This window comes from Erythrolamprus reginae, chromosome 8 (genome assembly GCF_031021105.1).
Source record: "Erythrolamprus reginae isolate rEryReg1 chromosome 8, rEryReg1.hap1, whole genome shotgun sequence".
Classification (NCBI taxonomy): domain Eukaryota; kingdom Metazoa; phylum Chordata; class Lepidosauria; order Squamata; family Dipsadidae; genus Erythrolamprus; species Erythrolamprus reginae.
In genome coordinates this window covers 8,079,010-8,101,030 of record NC_091957.1, presented here as the reverse complement: position 1 = coordinate 8,101,030, position 22,021 = coordinate 8,079,010, and the positions used below count along the sequence as shown (strand labels likewise).

Here is a 22,021-nt window from a genome sequence, read left to right as displayed (position 1 = left end):
AGCCTTGGATGGAGATAAAAAGAGAGAGATGGTTCCCTTGGAATTTAGGAAATTGCACTTTTCTGATTTGCTACACCGAGCTTCCTTTGTTGAGATAAACTAATGCGCCATAAATGTTTGGGATGCAGCAGGCTATACTGACGATGACAGCTGAATTCTTGGAAAGGTAGGGAAGAATGGCATCTCTTTAGGAAGTTGCTTCCCTTTTTCTCCCTTTTTTTCATAGGTTGGAGTCCTTCTGACAGAGCAGGTCAATGTAACTTAAGGGAAGAGAGGCACACTCCTATGTGGACTTCCGGTTCATCATAAAGACAATCTGGTCTTTATCTTCTGCAGACCATCGAGTGGAGAGGGATTTTATTGGTGGCCAGATGGCTGGGGGGGGGGGGGGAATCAGAAAGCCAACAGGCTTCCAAACAAAACCAAGCTTAGAATAGAATAGAATAGAATGGAATGGAATAGAATAGAATAGAATACGAAGCAGAGTAGAGTAGAAGAATAGAATAGAATAGAATAGAATAGAATAGAATAGAATAGATTATAATAGAATAGAACAGAACAGAATAGAATACGGAGCAGAGTAGAGTAGAGTAGAAGAATAGAATAGAATAGAATTAGAATAGAATAGAATAGAATAGAATAGAAGACTTGGAAAGGATCTTGGATGACTTCTAGTCCAACCCACTATTCAGGCAGAAATCTCTTTACCATTTTTGACAAATGGTTGTCCAATCTCTTCTTAAAAACCTCCAGGGTTGGAGCATTCACAACTAATGGAGGCAAGCTGTTCCACGGATTAATTGTTCTAACTGTTCTTAGTTCTAGGCTGCTTCTCTCCTTGATTAGTTTCTGTTGGCTTGTCTTGGTTAGCTAGGCTTGAAACCTTCGACAACACCGAGCAGAGAATTTTAACAGAGCGTGGATGTGTGATAAAGCCAAGACACAGACTTAGTTAAATAAGTATTATTTACATATAAACAAAATATAAACAATCCAGAATAAGCACGAAGCAAATACAGAATAATACGCACTGAAGCAATTACAAGATTAGAGCACAAAGCAAAATACAATATAGATAAAAGCACAAAGCTTATACAAGCACGAAGCTTAAACACAACTCCCCCGTCTCAGGCAAAAGTAAAGTAAAGGATAAGTTTACAGTGTGCAGTTTACAATGGCAATCCCTAACCACCATGTACCCTGTACTAACAGTTTCCATCCGTTTCTTCTGGTTCTAGCCTCAGGTGCTTTGGAGAATAGCTTGACTCCCTCTTCTTTGGGGGCAACCCCTGAGATATTGGAAGGCTGCTATCATGTCACCCCTGGTCCTTCTTTTCATTAAACTGGACTTACCCAGTTCCTGCAACCATCCTTCATATGTTTTAGTCTCCAGTCACCTCATCATCTTTGTCACTTTTCTCTCCACTCTTTATTTATTTTTTACATTGTGGCGATCAAAACGTAATGCAGAATTCCAAGTGTGGCCTTACCAAGACCTTATAACGTGGTATCAACCCTTCACATGACCTTGATTCTATTCCTCTGTTGATGCAAGAGTCAGATACTTGAACAGGAACTTTTAAAGATGTGTCTTTGACACAAACCCAACATTCTGTGTTGACTCTGTAGGAAGATTCTCAGTCATTCAGATCACGCTTGTCCCAAAGGCACAAAGAAAGCCCAGTTTGAAAAACACCTTTGGGAGATTCTGGGTCACACCTCAATCTTTTTCCTCACTTATTACCAGGATCAACTGATCCATCCGTCTGAATTCAGCGAGACAAGAACAAAGTCCTCCATCTTTCGGCTGGAAGTTCAACTCTGTCAATCTCCTGGAATCCCTGAATTACACCCAATCCCTCATTGCAGATGAATTGATAGCTGGGATTCGGTTCCCTAAGCCCTTTCTTCTCTCCGTGCTTATGACTGAGAACAAATTATTATTTCTACGTACCCAGATCTGGCCTTTTCTTTTTGCTTGGAAACTGGATTTAAAAAAAAAAAATCAGACCTTTTGCTGGATTTTCTTTGACTCAAAATGCAACATGGGAGTCGTGTGTGTCTGCATTTAAGTACCTCTGGTATCCGTTGATAAGATGTCGCACTGAAAGATATTAAACCTTTCATTTCTAACACAGTGGTAACATGGGGTCATCGGCGTCTTGGACTGCAAATCCAGTCCACTGTCCCAGAGTTAGTCATACAAGCTAATACAGATGGGGTTTTAGTTTTATTCTGAAGGCGATTTAATTATTGTAAAACCTTGAATCTTTTCATATTCTGCATGTCTTTGAAACATAGCCGGTTTGATGTATTGGTTGTGACATCAGGCTAAAAACCAGGGCCCTGTGAGTTTTAGCCCCATGTTAGCCAGCTAGTTGATCTTTGGCCAGTCCCTGTCTCTCAACCTCAGAGTAGAGTAGAGTAGAGTAGAATAGAATAGAATAGAAACGTAGAAACGTAGAAACGTAGAAACGTAGAAACGTAGAAACGTAGAAACATAGAAGACTGACGGCAGAAAAAGACCTCATGGTCCATCTTGTCTGCCCTTATACTATTTCCTGTATTTTTATCTTAGGATGGATATATGTTTATCCCAGGCATGTTTAAATTCAGTTACTGTGGATTTACCAACCACGTCTGCTGGAAGTTTGTTCCAAGGATCTACTACTCTTCCTGATACGTTTTATGCTTAAGACCTTCGACCATTCTTGTAGCCCGTCTTTGGACCCGTTCAATTTTGTCAATATCTTTTTGTAGGTGAGGTCTCCAGAACTGAACACAGTATTCCAAATGTGGTCTCACCAGTGCTCTATATAAGGGGATCACAATCTCCCTCTTCCTGCTTGTTATACCTCTAGCTATGCAGCCAAGCATCCTACTAATAGAATAGAATAGAATAGAATTCTATTGATCAAGTGGGATTGGACACCCAAGGAATTTGTCTTGGTGCATATGCTCTCAGTGTACATTAAACAAATATAAGTTAATCAAGAATCATAAGGTACAATACCTAATTGTAGGTATTGAGTCCATGGGATTTGGTGGCATAGAAGTTAAATTAATAAATAATGGTAGTCTGGGTACAAATAACCAATCCAATCATATTAGGAACCAGTCAATATGAATCGTAAGGATATAAGCCACAAAGTTACAGTTATACAGTCCTTTGTGAGAGGAGATGGGTGATGGGAACGATGAGAAGATTAATAGTAGCGCAGCTTTAGTAAATAGTTTGACAGTGTTGATAGAATTATTTCTTTAGCAGAGTGATGGCATTCGGGGTGTTCTTGTGTTTAGTCGTTCTGGTGTGCATGGTTTTGACGGTAGGAGTTGAAACAATTTATGTACAGCATGTGAGGGGATCAATAAATATATTTTCACAGCCCTCTTTTTGATTCGTGCAGTATACAGGTCCTGAATGGAAGACAGGTTGGCAGCTATTGTTTTGTTCTGCAGTTCTGATGATCCTCTGAAGTCTGTGTTGGTCTTGTTGGGTTGCAGAACCAAACCAGACAGTTATAGAGGTGCAGATGACAGACTCAATAATTCCGTAAGTCTTCGAAAGTAACCAGTGACGTAGAGGTTGTGACCTCAGGCTAGAAACCAGGAGACCATGAGTCCTAGTCCCATGTTAGCCAGCTAGTGGATCTTGGACCCAGTCCCTTTCTCTCAACCTCAGGAAGGAGGCAATGACAAAAACTTTGCAAGAAAACTGGAGGAACTGGTCAACGCAGCCTCGGAGAATTGGACACAATTGAATGAAAGTGTGTGTGGGGGGGTTTTTTTTTTTGAGATGAGGGCCTCGGAACTCTAGGAAATTTGGAACAAACTATATGATTGGCTTGAAAAGAGAAACCAAAATAAATCAGTAAATAACTAACTTTGTATTGTGAATATGACGATTGTCGACTCTGTTAAAGTGAGACATTTATATTAAAGAATATTAAATAAGTAAATGAAAATAATGACAAGTATGTAGATGAAAAGGATTATATAAGCGTGAAATTGTTGCTGATATAAGTCACTGTACTATAACTGTAGTGTCTTTTGTGTTGTATTATTTTGTTTTGTCCATTTTTTGTATATGATTTTTTGGGTTGTTTTAAAATAACCCAATATTGTTTTTTTTTAAAGAAAGAGAACCTCCTTTTTATAATGTGTCTTGTATGTTTGTTTCTCTTCTCCAGGTTCCCTCAAAAGCCCAGTGAACAAGACAGCCCTCACCTTAGTTGCTGTGAGCTCTTGCATCCTGGCTATGGTCTGTGGCACCCAGATCTCCTGTCCACTCACGGTCAAAGTGACCCTTCATGTCCCTGAGCACTTCATTGCTGATGGTAAGAACTTGTCTACTCTTTGGAGTAAGGATGTGGCTTCTCTAAAAACACGACTTAACCATGTTTTCTAAGCAGCCTAATCTCTCAAGAACAACATGTGGACTTACTTGTGGATAGTTCTTTATTCTGCCTATAGACAGAACCTTGCCAGATTAAAGCAACTATCCTCACATCTCTACTGTATTCTATGCATTTCTACGGAACCTTTTTTTTCCCCTGCCTACCAAAAATTCCAAGTTATGTTGTCTCTTTGTCCTCTGGGGGAAAAAAAAGCCTCCGACTCCAGATAACATTCCATCATATCAACTTGGCCAATTTGGGGATACGGCCAGAAAAAGATTGGTAAGAACATTCTTCAGTATCACAAACTGTAACAATATTGTGACATCAAACAGTTAAAATATGCAAGGAGATTCTATTCTATTCTATTCTATTCTAGTCTAGTCTATTCCATTCCATTCCATTCCATTCCATTCAATCACCTATTCTGTTCTGTTCTATTCTATTCTATTAATTATTACTCTACTCTACTCTACTCTACTCTACTCCACTCTACTCCATTCCACTCCACTCCATTTTGCATTCCATTCCATTCTGTGTTCCAATATGCCTATTTGTAGCAGCCATCAAGACAACTCTGATCTATTCTATATTCCCTTCCATATCCTGTTCTGTTCTATTCTAAAATTCTATTCTATAATTCTGTGTTCTATTTCATTTCATTCTCTATTCCATTCCGTTCCATTCCATTCCATTCTATTCTATTCTACATAAGGGCTTCTTCTACGTACAGTATGTATAGGCATGCTTGTTTTCTTACCCAACAGTTTCAGTAAAGGATATTTCTGTTTCATTCGAGTTATTCATATCTAATCCACATATGTCTGATAAGTCAATGAAGAAACATCAGCGGCCTGTCCAACACTGGGTGTCACATGAGCCGAGGTGGCACAGCAGGTAGAATGCAGTACTGCAGTCCACTAAAGCTGACTGCTAGCTCTGCAGGTCAGCGGTTCAAATCTCATCTCTGGCTCAAGGTTGACTCAGCCTTCCATCCTTTCGAGGTGGGTAAAATGAGGACCCGGATTGTGGGGGCAATATGCTAGCTGTTTTTAAAAAGTGCTATTGCTAATATAGAAACATAGAAGATCGACGGCAGAAAAAGACCTCATGGTCCATCTAGTCTGCCCTTATACTATTTCTTGTATTTTATCTTAGGGTGGATATATGTTTGTCCCAGGCATGTTTAAATTCAGTTACTGTGGATTTACCAACCACATCTGCTGGAAGTTTGTTCCAAGCATCTAGTAACATGTTGTAAGCTGCCCTGAGTCTAAGGAGAAGGGCAGCATAAAAAACAATCAAAAAAATAAATAAAATAAATAGTGACCGACCAGGTACCACCAAGAATTATGGACAAAAAGCTGGTTTGTTCTCTTCCGCTGTTGCTCCAAAAAACATTTGGTGTTTTTTTGTATTAAAGACATGTTATCCTGTAGACCAATACGTACTTACAACACCTCTGATCCATAATTTATGTTGTCCCTTTTTTAAAAAAAAAATGATATAAATGGGGTCATTGTCTCCACATTTGGGAGAACCGATTCTTTGGTTTAAACAGTGTGTTGATATTTTAATCGTGACATTTGAAAATATTTTTTTTTAACCGTTTTCCACCTTGGCATTTGCAAAGGGCTCCAACGTTGAACCCTTGGCTAATTTGCAGCACAAAAGCATCCTTTATTTTTGCATGCCTTAGCAACTCCTGCCTTGGGTGTTTATTTCTGCTATTTCTACCCTACCCTTTTATTTATGAACTCCCTGAGTAATAACTCCTTTGGATTGCAATTGTTAATCGATACCGATGGGGCCAAAAATTGCACAGCTGACCCATGAAAATATTCCAATTAAAAGGAGAATGTGGACCTTTTCGAGGCTGGATGTCAGCCAGGACTCTACATAGATTTAAAGATCTCCAAATGGATCTGCAAACACATCACCTCCATTGGTTTCAGAATAAGAGAATTGGAAGGGACCTTGGAGGTCTTCTAGTCCAACCCCCTGCTTAAGCAGGAAACTCAATGCCATTTTGGACAAATGGTTGTCCAATCACTTATTTAAATCTTCCAGTGTTGGAGCATTCACAACTTCTGGAGGCAAGCTATTCCTCTGATTAACTACTCTAACTGTCAGGAAATTTATCCTTAGTTCTAAGTTGCTTCTCTCCTTATTTAGTTTCTACCCATTGCTTCTTGTTCTACCCTCAGGTGCTTTGGAGAATAGCTTGACTCCCTCTTCTTTATGGCAACCCCTGAGATATTGGAAGACTGCTATCAGGTCTCCTCTGGTCCTTCTTTTCATTAAACATGCCCAGTTCTTGCGACCATTCTTCATATGTTTGAGCCTCCAGTCCCTTAATCATCTTTGTTTCTCTTCTCTGCACTCTTTCTAGAGTCTCAACATCCTTTTTACATCGTGGCGACCAAAACTGAAGGCAGTCTTCCAAGTGTGGCCTTACCAAGGCATTATATAGTGATATTAACACTACATGTGATCTTGATTCTTTCCCTTTATTGATGCAGCCTAAATTCAGCTGAATTTAGAATCTATAGCTGAAAAAGCTTCTTAGATAAGAAGCGGAAACATCTTCAAAGAAAAAAAAACTAAGTCTAGTTGCCTCTGGGGAAAAAAAGCACCTTTGGACATTTCTTGCAAAACTTTTTTTCAGATGGAGAAACAGAGAGAGCTAGAAAAGAGGAGGAGGAGAAGCACATCAAATTCATATAATGCAGCAAACCCATGAGCCATAAAAAAAAAAAGCCCTCAAAGAAACTTCTGGCCAAGCCCTTTCTGTTTTTCAAATGATTTGGCAATACCCTTCCATGGCCTTTAGCTCAGCAGGAATCTGTCTTACACATTTTCCCTCTGGATAAAAATTTAAAAAGTCTAATCTCAAGTGATTTTTCCACTTGCCAGACAATGGAGAGACTAGCTTTTGATGATGGAAGATGGAAGGAGTTCCCATAAACCATTGCTTCTCTTTATTGCTCCCTGCTTCCAATATTTCTCGAGTTTCCATGACCTTACCTGACCCCTCCTTGCAATGTCGATCAAGCGCAACCTCGTGGAGACCCGAGCAAATTCAATTTTCTCCTTCCACATAGGAATCGAGCTTCAGAAGGCTTTACATTTTTCATTGGATTCCCCCCATTCTGCTGGTACATTTTCTGCCACTGATCGTAGGGAAAATTGATGCTTTTTTTCCCTGGCCTTCTGGAGTGAAAGGATTCCAGGCATGTTGGTTTTCTCAAAGCACGTAGACATTTTCTTAAAAACGTGTCCCATCATTTTCAGCAAAGCAATGAGCAGAAACCTATATTGTTAATCCAATGTTTTAAGTGGGTGCATTCTGGACCTCGCCCCAGTTAATGAGGAGAGGGGAGGGGAGGAGAGGAGAGGAGAGATGGAATGGAATGGAATTGAGGGGAAGGGAAGGGGAGAGGAGAGGAGAGGGGAGGAAAGGAAAGGAAAAGAGAACAGCTGGAAGGGACCTTGGGGGTCTTCTAGTCCAGCCCCCTACTCAAGAGGGAGAATCTATACTATTTCCAATAAGTGACTCCCCGGGTGCCAGAAGAGCATGGGCATGCAGTATTGTGCATGTACATGTGCTCACACCCATATTTCAATGCTCAGGGAGGGCGAAAACAGCTTCTCCTGCTCCCCGGAGGCCCTCTGGAGGTCAGAAATGGCTTGTTTCCCAATTTCTGGTGGGCCCAGTAGGCTCGTGTTTCACCCTCCCCAAGCTCCAAAGGCTTACCTGGAGCCAGGGAAGGGTAAAAATATCCTCCCCCATCCTCCTGGGGGCTCTCTGTAAGCCAAAAATGCCCTCCCAGAGCCCCTGTGTGAGCCAAAAATCACTTGACTGGCACACACTTGCACATTGGAGCTGAGCTAGGGCAATGGCTCATGTGCCAGCAGATATGGCTCTGCATGCCACCTGTGGCACCCGTTCCATAGGTTCGCCATCACTGTTATAGGGTCTCCTGCTTGGGCAGAGGGTTGGTCTAGATCAGGGGTAGGCAAAGTTGGCTCTTCTATGACTTGTGGACTTCAACACCCAGAATTCCTCAGCCAATCATGCTAGCTCAGAAATTCTGGGAGTTGAAATCCACATGTCATAGAAGAGCCAACTTTGCCTACCCCTGGTCTTGATGACCTACAAAGTCCCTTCCACCTCTGTTAATCTGTTAGGCTCAATTGAAGCAAAGAAAGGCATTTCTTCTATGCTTTCCCGGCCGGAATAAGCTAACATTTCAGATTCTCCTTGGCAGCTCAGCCTGCCGCCCAACCATTAAAAGTTGCTTCCCTTCCCCACAGTTTTAGAACCATCTTTAAGAGTGTTGTTTCAAAGATCATTCTCATTCTTGGCGCCATCTCACTTGGTCCCTCGTGTTTTTCATCTTCTGAAAAAGCCATTATGTCTCGATTGCAAGACTGCCCCACCTCCTCCCCTCTTCCAGAGGATATTAATCTGTTTTATTGGTATTTCATTGGCAGCTCTGATGGAAATCTTCCGCGCCCCTGCATAATTTCCCTAGCAGAATCCCACCCCACCCACCCACCCCGCCGTCCTTCCAGTACATGCGTGGCTCGATCAAGTTGCTCCAGGCTGTTCTGTCGGTCTCTCTGATAGAATCCTCCCAAAAATTCACAGGTACAAATTTCACACACACACACGTTTGAAAATTCAAAACAATGTTCTTTATAATGAAAATTCACTTAAACCAAGCCCTCTTTTGGTATAGCAAAGAGCACTTGTCTCCAAACAAACTGGTAATTTATACAAGTCCCTTATCAGTCCTGTGATACTTAGCTTGCAGCTGTGAGGCAATTCACAGTCCTTCTTTCACAAAGTGAAACACACTTTGCTCTGGTTTAGTTTCAAAGCAGGGGAAAATCAGCACACAAAAAGTCAAAGTCAGCAAAGCAGTCATGAAACACAACAAACGATCAGATAATCCTCCACAATGGCCAAACCCACAGGCTGCTCTTTATAGCAGCCTCACTAATTACCACAGCCCCACCCAACCACAGGTGGCCTCATTTTCTTTGATAATAATCTCTCAGTTGTTGCTGCCTATGCATCGCTCTCCGCATGCGTGGCTGTATCATTAACTCTTGTTCCGAATCCAAGGAGGAGCTAGATAATTGATCTCCTTCTGAGCTGTCTGCCACACTCTCCTCCTCCCTGTCACTCATGTCTTCTTGGTCAGAGGAGCCTTCATCAGCAGATTCCACAGGGGGCAAAACAGGCCTGCAGCATGTGGATGTCTCCCCCACATCCACAGTCCTTGGGGCAGGAGCTGGGCCAGAGCTAACCACAACACAGCCTGTGATGTCAACATACGTACATGAGTCAAAAGAAGGCGATAAATGTACAGCGATCCCTCGTTTTTCGTGGGGGATGTGTTCCAAGACCACCTGTGAAAAATGAATTTCCATGAAGTAGAGGAAAGATATTTTTTTTAATGTATTTAATGAGTATTTGGACTTTCAAAACCCACCCTTTGCATTAAACAGTCATTCTATAATGTTTCTCAGCTGGAACTACATGTGATATCCTACCAGTTTCTTTTATTTATTTATTTTAATGTTTTATTTTAGTTTTTTTTAAAATATATATACAGTAGTACTGTAGAAGATTTTTATGAATTTTCAATGGATTTAAGCCCCCTTTGAAAACCCGTGAAGTAGCGAATCCGTGAAAGATGAACCATGAAGTTGCGGGGGATTACTATATAGCCGTACAGATGGGAGGGCAGAAGATAACTGAGCCTATTAAACTTTCTTTGGGGCAATAACCAACCATTCTCACCGATGCTGGTAGAAGCATATGTTTGTGGCTCAGGGTTGAACCTGGTGCTTTCTGAGCTTGATAGTTTGCTTGCCGGGTAGGCAACTAGGTAGCATCACCAGTCCTAGAAGGGAGTGGGGTTTGTGCTGTGTTTATATACGAAGGTCGCACAGAAAGTAATGCACCACATTTTTTTTCTTCAACAATTATTTATTGAACACAATGAAACTTGCACACAAGAAAGAAGGATGTTTCTTCTATATTCCCTATTTTTTCATGCAATCTCCATCCTGTTCTGTGGCCTTCCTCCAGCGAGACACAAGGGTGTGTATGCCCTGGCAGTACCACTCCTTGCTCTCGCCACGAAGCCATTTCTGCACTGTGCGAATCACCTCTTCGTCATCCTCAAAATGTCTTCTGTGACTAACCGTACTTCTGTCGACTGCAGATTCTCCATAAACTGCACACAAACATTTGTGAATGTTCCCAACAGTTTCTTTCTCCGCAGTGAGAAATTCAATGTTGACACGCTGCTTGTACCGTACATCACTTACAGACACCGTTTCAAAACACTGCTGCAGCTACGTTATCTGTCTGAAGAAACGCAAAATTTACACACGCACTCCTGACAATTCAAATAATGTATATCTAAAGTTACACACTTGTGCCATTACTATAGTCTGAGAAAAAAAATGTGGTGCATTGCTTTCTGGGCGACTCTCTTACAATTCCTTCTTACACTGATGATGTGACCTCATTGGGTAATGAAATGTCTCCAAGAAAACAACCCAGCTCAGAAAGCACTCCTCCTCCTCCTCCCACTAATGATTGACTAGTTCAGTAGTTAAATATCTGCGAGAAAACCACCAAACTCAGAGAGGACCAAAGACCCAACTATCCTCCTTTTCTCCACATATCCCCTCACTCCCTGTAGCACTGATGAGGTTACCTAGGTGGGTGATGAAATGTCTGCAAGAAAACTACTCAGCTCAGAAAGCACATGTTCTTCCTCCTCCTCCTCCTCCTCCTCCTCCTCCTCCTCCTCCTCCTCCTCCTTGCACTGATGATGTTATCTAGTTGGGTAATTTAAAATCTGCAAGATAACCACCAAGCTCAGAGAGTACTAAGAACCACACAATTCTCCCTGACGTTGTTTTGGAAATAGGTGTTTTGCATAAAGGGCAGCTGAAGACAAAACCCAAGCCAAATTAAATGCAAAGGATGAGCTAGTGGACAAATTATTAAAGACGAATCTGTCACCCGTTCCCAGATGTAAACACCTGAGGGCTGTTTTCATTGCATTGATAAGGACAACTGCTTTACCCATCTTTCCCCCCCTGGTAATTATCTCCTTAAATCTGCCACAATATTTGCAGTTCGACCCATTCCCATCCTCTCTTTTCCTCCCCTCTCCTCTTTCACAATTTAAATAGTTTCTATGTTTGTACAGCTGCTCCACCAACTTTCCTGGGGCAGCTGGTGGACATCCCAGTGGACGTAGAATTAGGGCAAGCCACGTTTTTCGTGGAGCAGCACCAGATGTTATCTTGTTTGACTGTTGACAAGGAAGATTACAGTTGCTGTGTCTCCTGGACTTGCATTGAGCCAGTTTCCAATATATCTTAGCCTGCTGGGCAGGGGCTGAGAACTACGGGCTGACTGGAGCCTCTGAAGCAGATCCAAGTTGGGAAGGCAAAAATAAATACAACATTGATCATTTGTTTGTTTTATCTTGCTTTCTATGTGACAGATGGAGCGCAAAGGATTTTCTTAAAAAAAAAAAAAAAAGCAAAACGTAGCCAGAATTGAAAAAAGGATGAAAAGGGGAAAGGAGATAGATTTTTCTAAATAGCAGTAGCAGTACCACTTCACTATGCTTTCCAGCTCTCTCTCTAAGCAGTTTACAGAGTCAGACTATTACCCCCCAACACCTTGGGTCCTCATTTGATCAACCTCAGAAGGATGGAAGGCTGAGTCAACCTTAAGCTGGTGAGAATTGAACTGCTGGCAGTGGGCAAAGTCAGCCTGCAATACTGCACTTTAACCACTGTGCATCATGGATGGATGGATGGGCAATAGCACTTATATATTGCTTCAAAGTGCTTTGCAGCCATCTCTAAGCGATTTTACAGAGTCAGCCTATTGCCCCCAATAATTTAGATCCTTGTTTTACCACTTCGGAAGGATGGAAGGCTGAGTCAACCTTGAGCTGGTGAGAATTTAACTGCTGGCAGTGGGCAGAATCAGCCTGCTTCTTCATGGATGGATGGGCAATAGCACTTATATATTGCTTCAGAGTGCTTTACAGTCCTCTGTAGGCGGTTTTACAGAGTCAGCCTATCCTCATTTTACCGACCTTGGAAGGATGGAAGCCTGAGTTAACTTTGAGCCTGGTGAGATTCAAACTGGCCAATTTCAAGCAGCCAGCAGCCAGCAGTCAGCAGAAGTAGCCTGCAGTACCGCACCCTAACCACTGCCCCACTGTGGCTAATACTGATGTTCGTTTTGAATCTGTAAGCCATTGAAAACTGCTGCCATTGTGTCATATGTGCAGTATGGAGCTGGCTCATTCCCCTCCTTGGAATTTGTGCTTTAAAAAAAAGTCAATTAGTGGCTCTTTTTGCTTCAACAAAATATAATCCCCATATGTAGAAACATAGAAGACTGACAGCAGAAAAAGACCTCATGGTCCATCTAGTCTGCCCTTATACTATTTCCTTAGGATGGATATATGTTTATCCCAGGCGTGTGTAAATTCAGTTCCTGTGGATTTACCAACCACGTCTGCTGGAAGTTTGTTCCAAGCATCTACTAGGGGCGGCATACAAATCCAATAAATAAATAATTAATAAATAAATAAATAAGTCATGCATTCTTATAGTTCACTTAGGTTTACCATTTAAAAGTGTTTATACTATTAGATACTTGGATTTCACGGTAGTTCAGTAGACTCAAGCAAATGGGGTGAATGTTGGATGACACTTTGAATATGTACATGTGATTTTTCTTACCAAAATATCACCTCCAGTGTCCAGAGGATTCCAAATATAGACTGGACAGGACAATATGCAAATAGTCAAATAGCATTTTCTCAGGTTGCTTCTGATCTTTGGAGAATAGCTTGACTCCCTCTTCTTTGTGGCAACCCCTGAGATATCGGAAGACTGCTATCATGTCTCCCCTGGTCCTTCTTTTCATACCGAAGCCACTTTAAATGGTGGATGCGACATTGCAAGTGTTCAAACTTCTCAGGAAGCAAGGGTTGAATATTGTCTGTGCAGAAAGTTCTGAGTGGTGTGTTTGTGTGTAAAAGCCTTCCAGTGTAGGAGATATTGTTAGTCAAAGGCTTGCCTGAAATGGATTTAGAATTGGACATAAAAGCAGGGAGCATCTTCTGCTCCTGAAGCCAATTTGAGAACAACGTTGGGGAGGGACAAAGATTTCGAATTATTTTTAAGTAATTTTCCCGAGTGAGGAAATTGAACCAAGCCCAGCTTGCTGTAATGAGGGATTATAATTGCCTGGAGGCCTGAAACGCATCATGTGGGACTGTGAAATGTTCAATTAACAGTAGAACAGTGCCGGAACTGGTGCCTGATGTTGTTAGAGTAGGATATGAAAAGATATATACAAAGAAAAGAATATATATATTATTTCCATTTCCTATATATGCATATCTGTCTGTGTATGTCTGTGTATATGTGTGTATGTGTGTGTATTTGTGGGTGTGGGTGTCCATATATACACAGAGAGAGAGGGAGGGAGGGAGGGAGAGGGATACCCCTCTATTTATCAATCTGTCTCTGTCTTTCTCTCTCGCTGTCCAACTATCCATCCATCCATCCATCCATCCACCCAACGATTCTCTCTCTCACACACACACATCCATCTACCTACCAACCTACCTACCTACCCTTTCATTCAACTCTTTCTCTCTGTCTGTCTATCTATCTCTTCCTCTCTCTTTATCTATCTTTCTCTCTCTCTCCTTTCATCTATCTAACCTCTCATCCATCTACCTACCTACTCTTTCATCCAACTATCTGTCTATCTACCTACCTACCTATATCTATCTACCTACCTACCTACCTAATACATACATACACACATACCTATCTATCTATCTATCTATCTATCTATCTACCTATATCCATCCATCCATCCATCCATCCATCCAAAAATGGGACAAACCTCACTTAACCAATGTTTCACTTAGCAGGAGAAAATTTGGAGCTCAGTTGTAGTTGTCAGTCAAGGACTACCCTTTATGTATTTGCAGAAGTGTAGTTTTATATACTACAATGTCTAAGTCTCAAAGCCCAATCAGGGTTAGAGATTAAAGCCCACCTCGTTGGGGTTCCCACCCCCACCCCCAGCTGGAGGCATGCTAAATAAGCTGTGACTACATTCGGCTCCCAAATGCCATGTTCCCTGATTGGCATGTGATTGAACTTTAATTGTTTCATCTGAAGATGGTTTATCAGCTTTCCCTCTGGCTAGCTTCACTGTGATGCTCATAGAACTGGATTCAGCCATTACCAGCTCCCCTCTAATTTTCCTCTTGATCTTTGCAGGCAAACACTGGCATTGGCACAGCTTCTCATTTTGTTTTTAATTAAACAAGTTGTTTGAATTTAGAAGAGAGAGAGAGAGAAAGGAAGGAAAGAAAGAAAGAAAGAGAGAAAGAAAGAAAGAAAAAGAGAAAGAAAGAAAGAAAGAAATAAAGAAAAAAAGAAAGAAAGAAAGAAAGAAAAGGTTAGGGAGAGAAAGAGGGGAGAGAAACTTAAAAAGAAAGAGAGGAAAAAAGATAGAGAGAGGAGAGAGAAGAGAGAGAGAATGAAAAAAGAAGGCAAGAAAGAGAAAGACAGAAGGAGAGAAAAAGAGAGAGAGAGGAAGGAAGAAGAAGGAAAGAAGGAAAGAAGGAAAGAAGGAAAGAAAGAAAGAAAGAAAGAAAGAAAGAAAAGGCCAGAGAGAGAGAAGAAAAAGAGAAGTCAAGAGAAAGAGACAAAAAGATAGTGTGTGAGAGAGAGAGGAGAGAGGAGAGAGTTTCAATCTGCTTCTATCTCTGTCAGTAGGCCTTAGTCAACCTTGAGCCAGTCAGGATTGAACTCCCAGCAGTGGGCAGAGTTAGCTTGGAATATGGAAGGAAGAGCAATAGCAATAGCACTTAGACTTATATACTACTTCACAATGCTTTAAAGCCCTCTAAGAGGTTTACAGAGTCAGCCTCTTGCCCCCAATAACCTGGGTCCTCATTTTCAGACCTCGGAAGGACGGAAGACTGAATAAACTTTGAGCTGATCAGGGTCAAACTGTTGACAATAGGCAGAATTATGAGTGATTTTTTGTCACGTTCCTTTTCATTATCAGCAAAAATATGTTACTCACAAAGATGGATGGATGGATGGATGGATGGGGAGATAGAGATAGAGATAGAGATAGAGATAGAGATAGAGATAGAGATAGATAGATAGATAGATAGATAGATAGATAGATAGATAGATGATAGATAGATAGATAGATAGATAGATAGATAGATAGATAGATAGATAGATAGATAGAGATAGAGATGATATAAATATACTGTAGGTATAGATTATAGATATAGATATAGATATAGATAGATATAATGTAGATAAGTGCATAAGAGGAGGTGAGAAAATAAAAATAAAGAGAGAGAGAGAGAGTTGGGTATTTTTGGCTGTGTCTTTTTTACCTCTTAACAATATTTAACAAGGGAAAAGAACAAGGTCTTGCTGTACTTTATCTATTTTTTGTTCTCTAAAATACACATTTTTCTCAAATGTCAAGCACTTCAAACCTCTCTTTGTAGAAGCTTCAAAACGAGGTGGTTGAATTTTGATGAAGACCTGTGGATAAGGCCTTTGAACTTCTGAAGCTGTTGCAGCCAACTTTGCTTTGATATAAACCTGAGTTGGAGTGAGAGGGGACCAAAGAGGGGTGGGAGATATCATACAACAAAACAAACTATATCAGGATGTCCCTGTGGACCAGTTGCATTGGAGGCTACCAGCTCTCCTGTGCATTCAAATAATAATAATAATACAGTAACTCCTTAGAATTAATTCAGCCCTCATTGGTCTGCTTGGAAGCAGTGGTTATTTCAAAACATTTGGCATTTACCCCCCTCAATACAGTATCGGTCTTTTTCCTTTGTTAGAAAACCAATTTCTTTTTATTGTCCCCTCCGCAAAGATGATAAGAGTATAGGTGGATGAGAGGCAGGGTTGTTGAATCTGTGCCTCCATAGCATCCAATAATTCATTTGTGTCCCAAGAAAGATTGCATCGAATCCTACCAAATCCTGCCAAAGGCTCTCTGAGATTGGGAAGCAGGTGACTTCAAAAAAGGAGGAAGAGAAGGAAAAGTGGTGGTGGAGATGGAGGAGGAGGAGGAGGAAGGAAGGAAGAGGAGGAGAAGGGAGAAGAAGGGAGGAGGAGGAGTTTAAATGTAATATGCTACTCTGACCCCAAAACCTGATGAGAGGTCTACCAGGAAATATTTACAATGGCAATAATCACCCCCTCACCTGAACAAATGCTTCAACCTATCAAATTAAGTTTGAGCCCCCACCTTTACACACAAGAAAGAAGGACAAAAGGTGTTGCACGATGGAGGCCAGATTTCAACCCTTCACCGATTGCAGGCTCAGATATTACTAGTCCCTCTTCTCAAATGCACATTCCTCCTAAGATGGACAGTAGCAAACCTAACCTTCTTCTATCACTTCAAGGTTAAAGGTAGAAGTACTGTATCTTTTGTCAGGAGGCTCAGTGATGAGGCTGAGGGGAGCCAGCCTTCCCCCCCCCCTTCATTAGAGAGGAACACAGTGTGTGCAACGACAACTTTCAGAGTTGTCCTGGTTTTCAGTCGGTTTCCATAACATTTGTTTGCAAAACCTGGCAGGATTGCTGGTGATCCTTCCTTCCTTCCTTCCTTCCTTCCTTCCTTCCTTCCTTCTTTCCTTCCTTCATAACTTCCTTCCTAACTTCCTTCCTTCCTAACTTCCTTCCTTCCTAACTTCCTTCCTTCCTTCTTTCCTTCCTTCCTTCCTAACTTCCTTCCTAACGTCCTTCCTTCTTTCTTTCCTTCCTTCCTTCCTTCCTAACTTCCTTCCTTCCTTTTCCTTTCTTTCTTTCTTTTTCTCCCTCCTTTCCTTCCTTCTTTCCTTTTCCTTCCTTCCTTCCTTCCATCCATCCATCCTCCCTCCCTCCCTCACTCACTCCCCTCCTTTTCCCTCCCTCCTTTCTTCTTTCCTCTCTTCTTCTTTCTTCCTTCCTTTATTCTTTCTCCCTTCCTTCCTTTCTTCCTTCTTTTCTCCCTCCCTCCCTCCCTTCCTCCCTCCTTCCTTCCTACTTTCCTCTCTTCTTCCTTCTTTCCTATTACCTTCCTTTCTTTCTTTCTTCTTTCCTCCTTCCTTCCTTCGTCTTTACTTCCTTCTTTTCTCCTCCCTCCCTCCCTCCTCTCTGCTGTTTAGCTCTGATCTCTGTCGCACCATTTGAAAACAGCCTTATAATCAGTGTAATTGAAGATCAGGGTTAATGAGGATGCAAGCATTTGTTAAAAAATCCCCTCCCCCTGCCCTTATTACACTGGCTGTCTGATATTAGATAAGGAAAACTGAAAATACATTTGCCTAATTAGAAGATGTATATTGCCAAGTAGTGGGAGAAAGCACATTTTTTTCCGTTTCAGTATGAATGTACAATGTGTGTGGTGTGTGAGGAACACACACACACACATCCAACAATCATTATTATTTTTTTCAAAATAATGGTCAACTCGGTGTCAAAAAACATTCTACTTTTAAGGAATTATGTTAATTAAATATTCATCTTGCTGAGATTTCTCTCCAGCCTTGTAATTAGCGTAAATATAAATGTTTGCTAATTGGTGGTTCCTTCAAACTCCCAATTTTACAATTGCTCTGCTATTCCTGCCCTGTTGTATCTTTGTTCTTGTGCATACTGCATGGTGCGTTTGTGTGTGTGTGTGTGTGTTCTGGGGGAGATGAAGGTGAAAGAAGGTTTTAAAACCATGAAGTTTGTCCATTTGTATCCCAACTTTATTATTTTTTTTACAAATAACTCCTGTTGGTGAATATTTCCAACACACCTTCTTCTATTTTCTCCTACATAAATCATATGAGTAGCACTAGGACTCCCTGTCTCCTGGTGATTGGCCCAAATTCACCCAGTCGGTTTTCAGGGCTAAGGCGGGACTAAAACTCACCGTCTCCTGGTGATTGGCCCAAATTCACCCAGTCGGTTTTCAGGGTTAAGGCAGGACTAGAACTCACCGTCTCCTGGTGATTGGCCCAAATTCACCCAGTCGGTTTCAGGGCTAAGGCGGGACTAGAACTCACCGTCTCCTGGTGATTGGCCCAAATTCACCCAGTCGGTTTTCAGGGCTAAGGCAGGACTAGAACTCACTGTCTCCTGGTGATTGGCCCAAATTCACCCAGTCGGTTTCAGGGCTAAGGCGGGACTAGAACTCACTGTCTCCTGGTGATTGGCCCAAATTCACCCAGTCGGTTTTCAGGGCTAAGGCGAGACTAGAATTCACAGTCTCCCACTTTCTAGCCTGGTGCCTTATCCAGTACACCCAACTGGAACCAAACTTTATACGGACTTTGATAAGTGCTCTTGACTTTTCTCTACTTTGAATTTCATTTTGTCAGATAAGGCCCAGATGTTCCAGTCGGTTGACATCTGTCTTCTTTCTGCCTCACCTTTTCTTTTCCCCTTTGTCTTGCAGGGAGCAGTTTTGTTGTGAGTGAGGGCAGCTACTTGGACATCTCTGACTGGCTGAATCCTGCAAAGCTCTCCCTCTATTATCAGATCAATGCCACCTCGCCCTGGATCCGCGATCTCTGTGGGCAGAGAACGACGGACGCGTGCGAGCATCTTTGCGACGAAGAAACTGGTAAGCGGAGTGGAATGGAACAGAACAGAACAGAACAGAATAGAATAGAATAACAATGGAACGGAGTAGAGTGAAGTGGTGTGGCATAGCATAGAACAGAATGGAATGGAATAGAATAGGATGGGATAGAGTAACAATGGAATGGAATGGGACGGGATGGGATGGAATGGAATAGAGTAACAATGGAATGGAATGGAATAGAGTAACAATGGAATGGAATAGAATAGAATGGAATGGAATAGAGTAATAATGGAATGGAATGGAATAGAGTAACAATGGAATAGAATAGAATAGAATGGAATAGAATAGAATAGAATAGAGTAATAATGGAATGGAATGGAATAGAGTAACAATGGAATGGAATAGAATAGAGTAATAATGGAATGGAATGGGATAGTAACAATGGAATCAAATAGAATGGAATGGAATAGAATAGAGTAACAATGGAATGGAATGGAATAGAATAGAATGGAATAGAATAGAGTAATAATGGGATGGGATGGGATGGGATGGAATAGAGTAACAATGGAATGGAATGGAATGGAATAATAGAATAGAATAGAATAGAATAGAATAGAATACTTTATTGGCCAAGTGTGAGTGGACACACAAGGAATTTGTCTTTGGTGCATATACTCTGATTGTACATAAAAGAAAAGATTGATCAGACTAGATGAATCAATTCCTACAACTGTTCTTCTTATGGCCTCCATCTCTCTGATCATCTCCTCCAACTTTGCTGTCTCTTGGTCTTCTCTGGAATGCAGCCCCTCCTTCCTGGGAATCCAGACTGCATTTCACCACAAAACATGGTAAAAATATCCATTATAAAGGAACTGTATTTTGTTTGTTAGGGAGGGAGGGAGGGAAGGAAGGAAGGAAGGAAGGAAGGAAGGAAAGGAAAGGAAAGGAAAGGGAAGAAGAAGAAGAAGAAGAAGAAGAAGAAGAAGAAGAAGAAGAAGAAGAAGAAGAAAGGGAGGGAGGGAGGGAGGGAGGGAAGGAATAGCAATAGCAATAGCAATAGCAATAGTACTTAGACTTATATACCTCTTCACAGTGTTTTACAGCCCTCTCTAAGAATCAACATCTTGCCTACCAACCTCAGAAAGATGGAAGTCTGAGCTGGTAAAAAACAAACTGCTGGCAGTCGGCAGAGTTAGCCTGCAATACAGCATTCTAACCACTGCGCCACCACGGCTCTTCCCAAGATCCTGAAAAGAGGGTCTTCAAGATTACATCATCCCTCCTCTCCTCCCTCCCCCACCCCCTGTATTCCCAGTACATCTGTGGTGGGGTGACCTCTGATTAAAAACCCTGATGCTGGGAAGTGGATTTGGCCTCAATCCAGCTGTAATGTAGGCTCAGGTCTGAGCAGATTGCTCCGAGCTGCCTTTTCTCAGATAATTGCCAGAGGAAGGTCAAAACGCAGGGAGAAAGACCTCGGCTTCCGGAAAGCAAAGCTCTTTCTAATAGAACCAAGCTGCGTGTGTTGTTTGCACAACCAACAGGGGCGTGCAAACCGCTTGGCACTAGCAGAACCCATCCGTAGCATCCTTCTTCCTGCTGCTAAACACCCGCCTGCTTAGAAAGCTGTTTTAAAGCAGTTCAGGGCCGGGACACCTGGGCTGAACGGATGGTGTGAACTCAACCGTTGTGTTTTGCAAGCCATGATTTATAGTCGTGCGTGACCTATGAAGCCAGCCGATTGTGGCTTAATCAGCAAAGTCAAGTAGAACAGCCTGGCTTAGGACGACGTGAACTGGAATGCCTGCTGAATTAATTGGTAGTTTGAGATGGAAGTCTGTCCATCTTCAAATCTTGGCTTGCAGTTTTCACTGTGAACTAACTGTGGCCTGTATTTCTGCACTGGGGGAAAATTCATTGTGCGTCTATTCACACTTGGCTAAATAAAGTATTATATATTTTTATTTCTATTTGTGTTTTCTATTTCTATTTCTATTTTTATTTCTTACTCTACTCTCTATTCTACTCTACTCTGCTCTCTATACTCTATACTCTATACTCTATACTCTATACTCTATACTCTAGTCTACTCTCTACTCTTCTCTCTACTCTACTCTACTCTCTACTCTACTCTACTCTCTACTCTACTCTCTATTCTACTCTACTCTGCTCTCTATACTCTATACTCTACTCTAGTCTACTCTCTAGTCTACTCTCTACTCTTCTCTCTACTCTACTCTCTACTCTCTCTACTCTCTACTCTCTACTCTACTCTCTACTCTCTACTCTCTACTCTCTACTCTCTACTCTACACTCTACACTCTACTCTCTACTCTACTCTATCCAGCAGTGAAAATTACTTACTTTCCCTGCTGGTTCAGAAGTGTGTTATTTGCATTGCACACACTTTTAAACCCACTGCGCATGAGCAGAAGGCTTTGTGCATGGACAGGGAATTAAAAAAAGAAAATGGCGGTGTCCGGGTGGGTGGGCAGAGCCTCATGTCACTGCCATTACTGGTATGCCCAAACTGGGCCAAATTGGTAGCATTGCACCTGATTGCGAATACTAATTCTAATTCTTCTGATTCTAATTCTAATTCTATCCAATCCATTCCATATTCCATTCCAATCCATTCCATATTCTATTCCATTCTAATCTAGTTTAATCTACTCCAGTCCATATTTTCTATTCTATTCTATTCTATTCTGTTCTGTTCTGTACATCACAACAATTCTGGGTGTGTGTCAAAAAAACCAGATTTTCTTTGTGGGTTAGTGCAAGTAATCTGTGTTTTCTGCACCATAAAGTCTTACAAAACTATTTTTGAAATCCATAATTTAAGCAGAGGAGGAGCAGAAGGATCAGGAGACAACAAAACAGACTGTGGAGTCCTTGGTGCTCTCTGAGCTGGGTGGTT

At 41.6% G+C, this 22,021-nt stretch overlaps 1 protein-coding gene across 1 annotated transcript in view; it reads left to right on the top strand.

The window, feature by feature from the left end:
• The window catches only part of ASTN2 (astrotactin 2), a 397,091-nt gene that overhangs the window by 189,942 nt on the left and 185,128 nt on the right, over positions 1-22,021 (top strand). Inside the window, 2 exon segments of the mRNA XM_070759605.1 lie at positions 4,191-4,337; positions 18,970-19,137. Coding sequence (XP_070615706.1) covers positions 4,191-4,337; positions 18,970-19,137 — 315 coding nt within the window.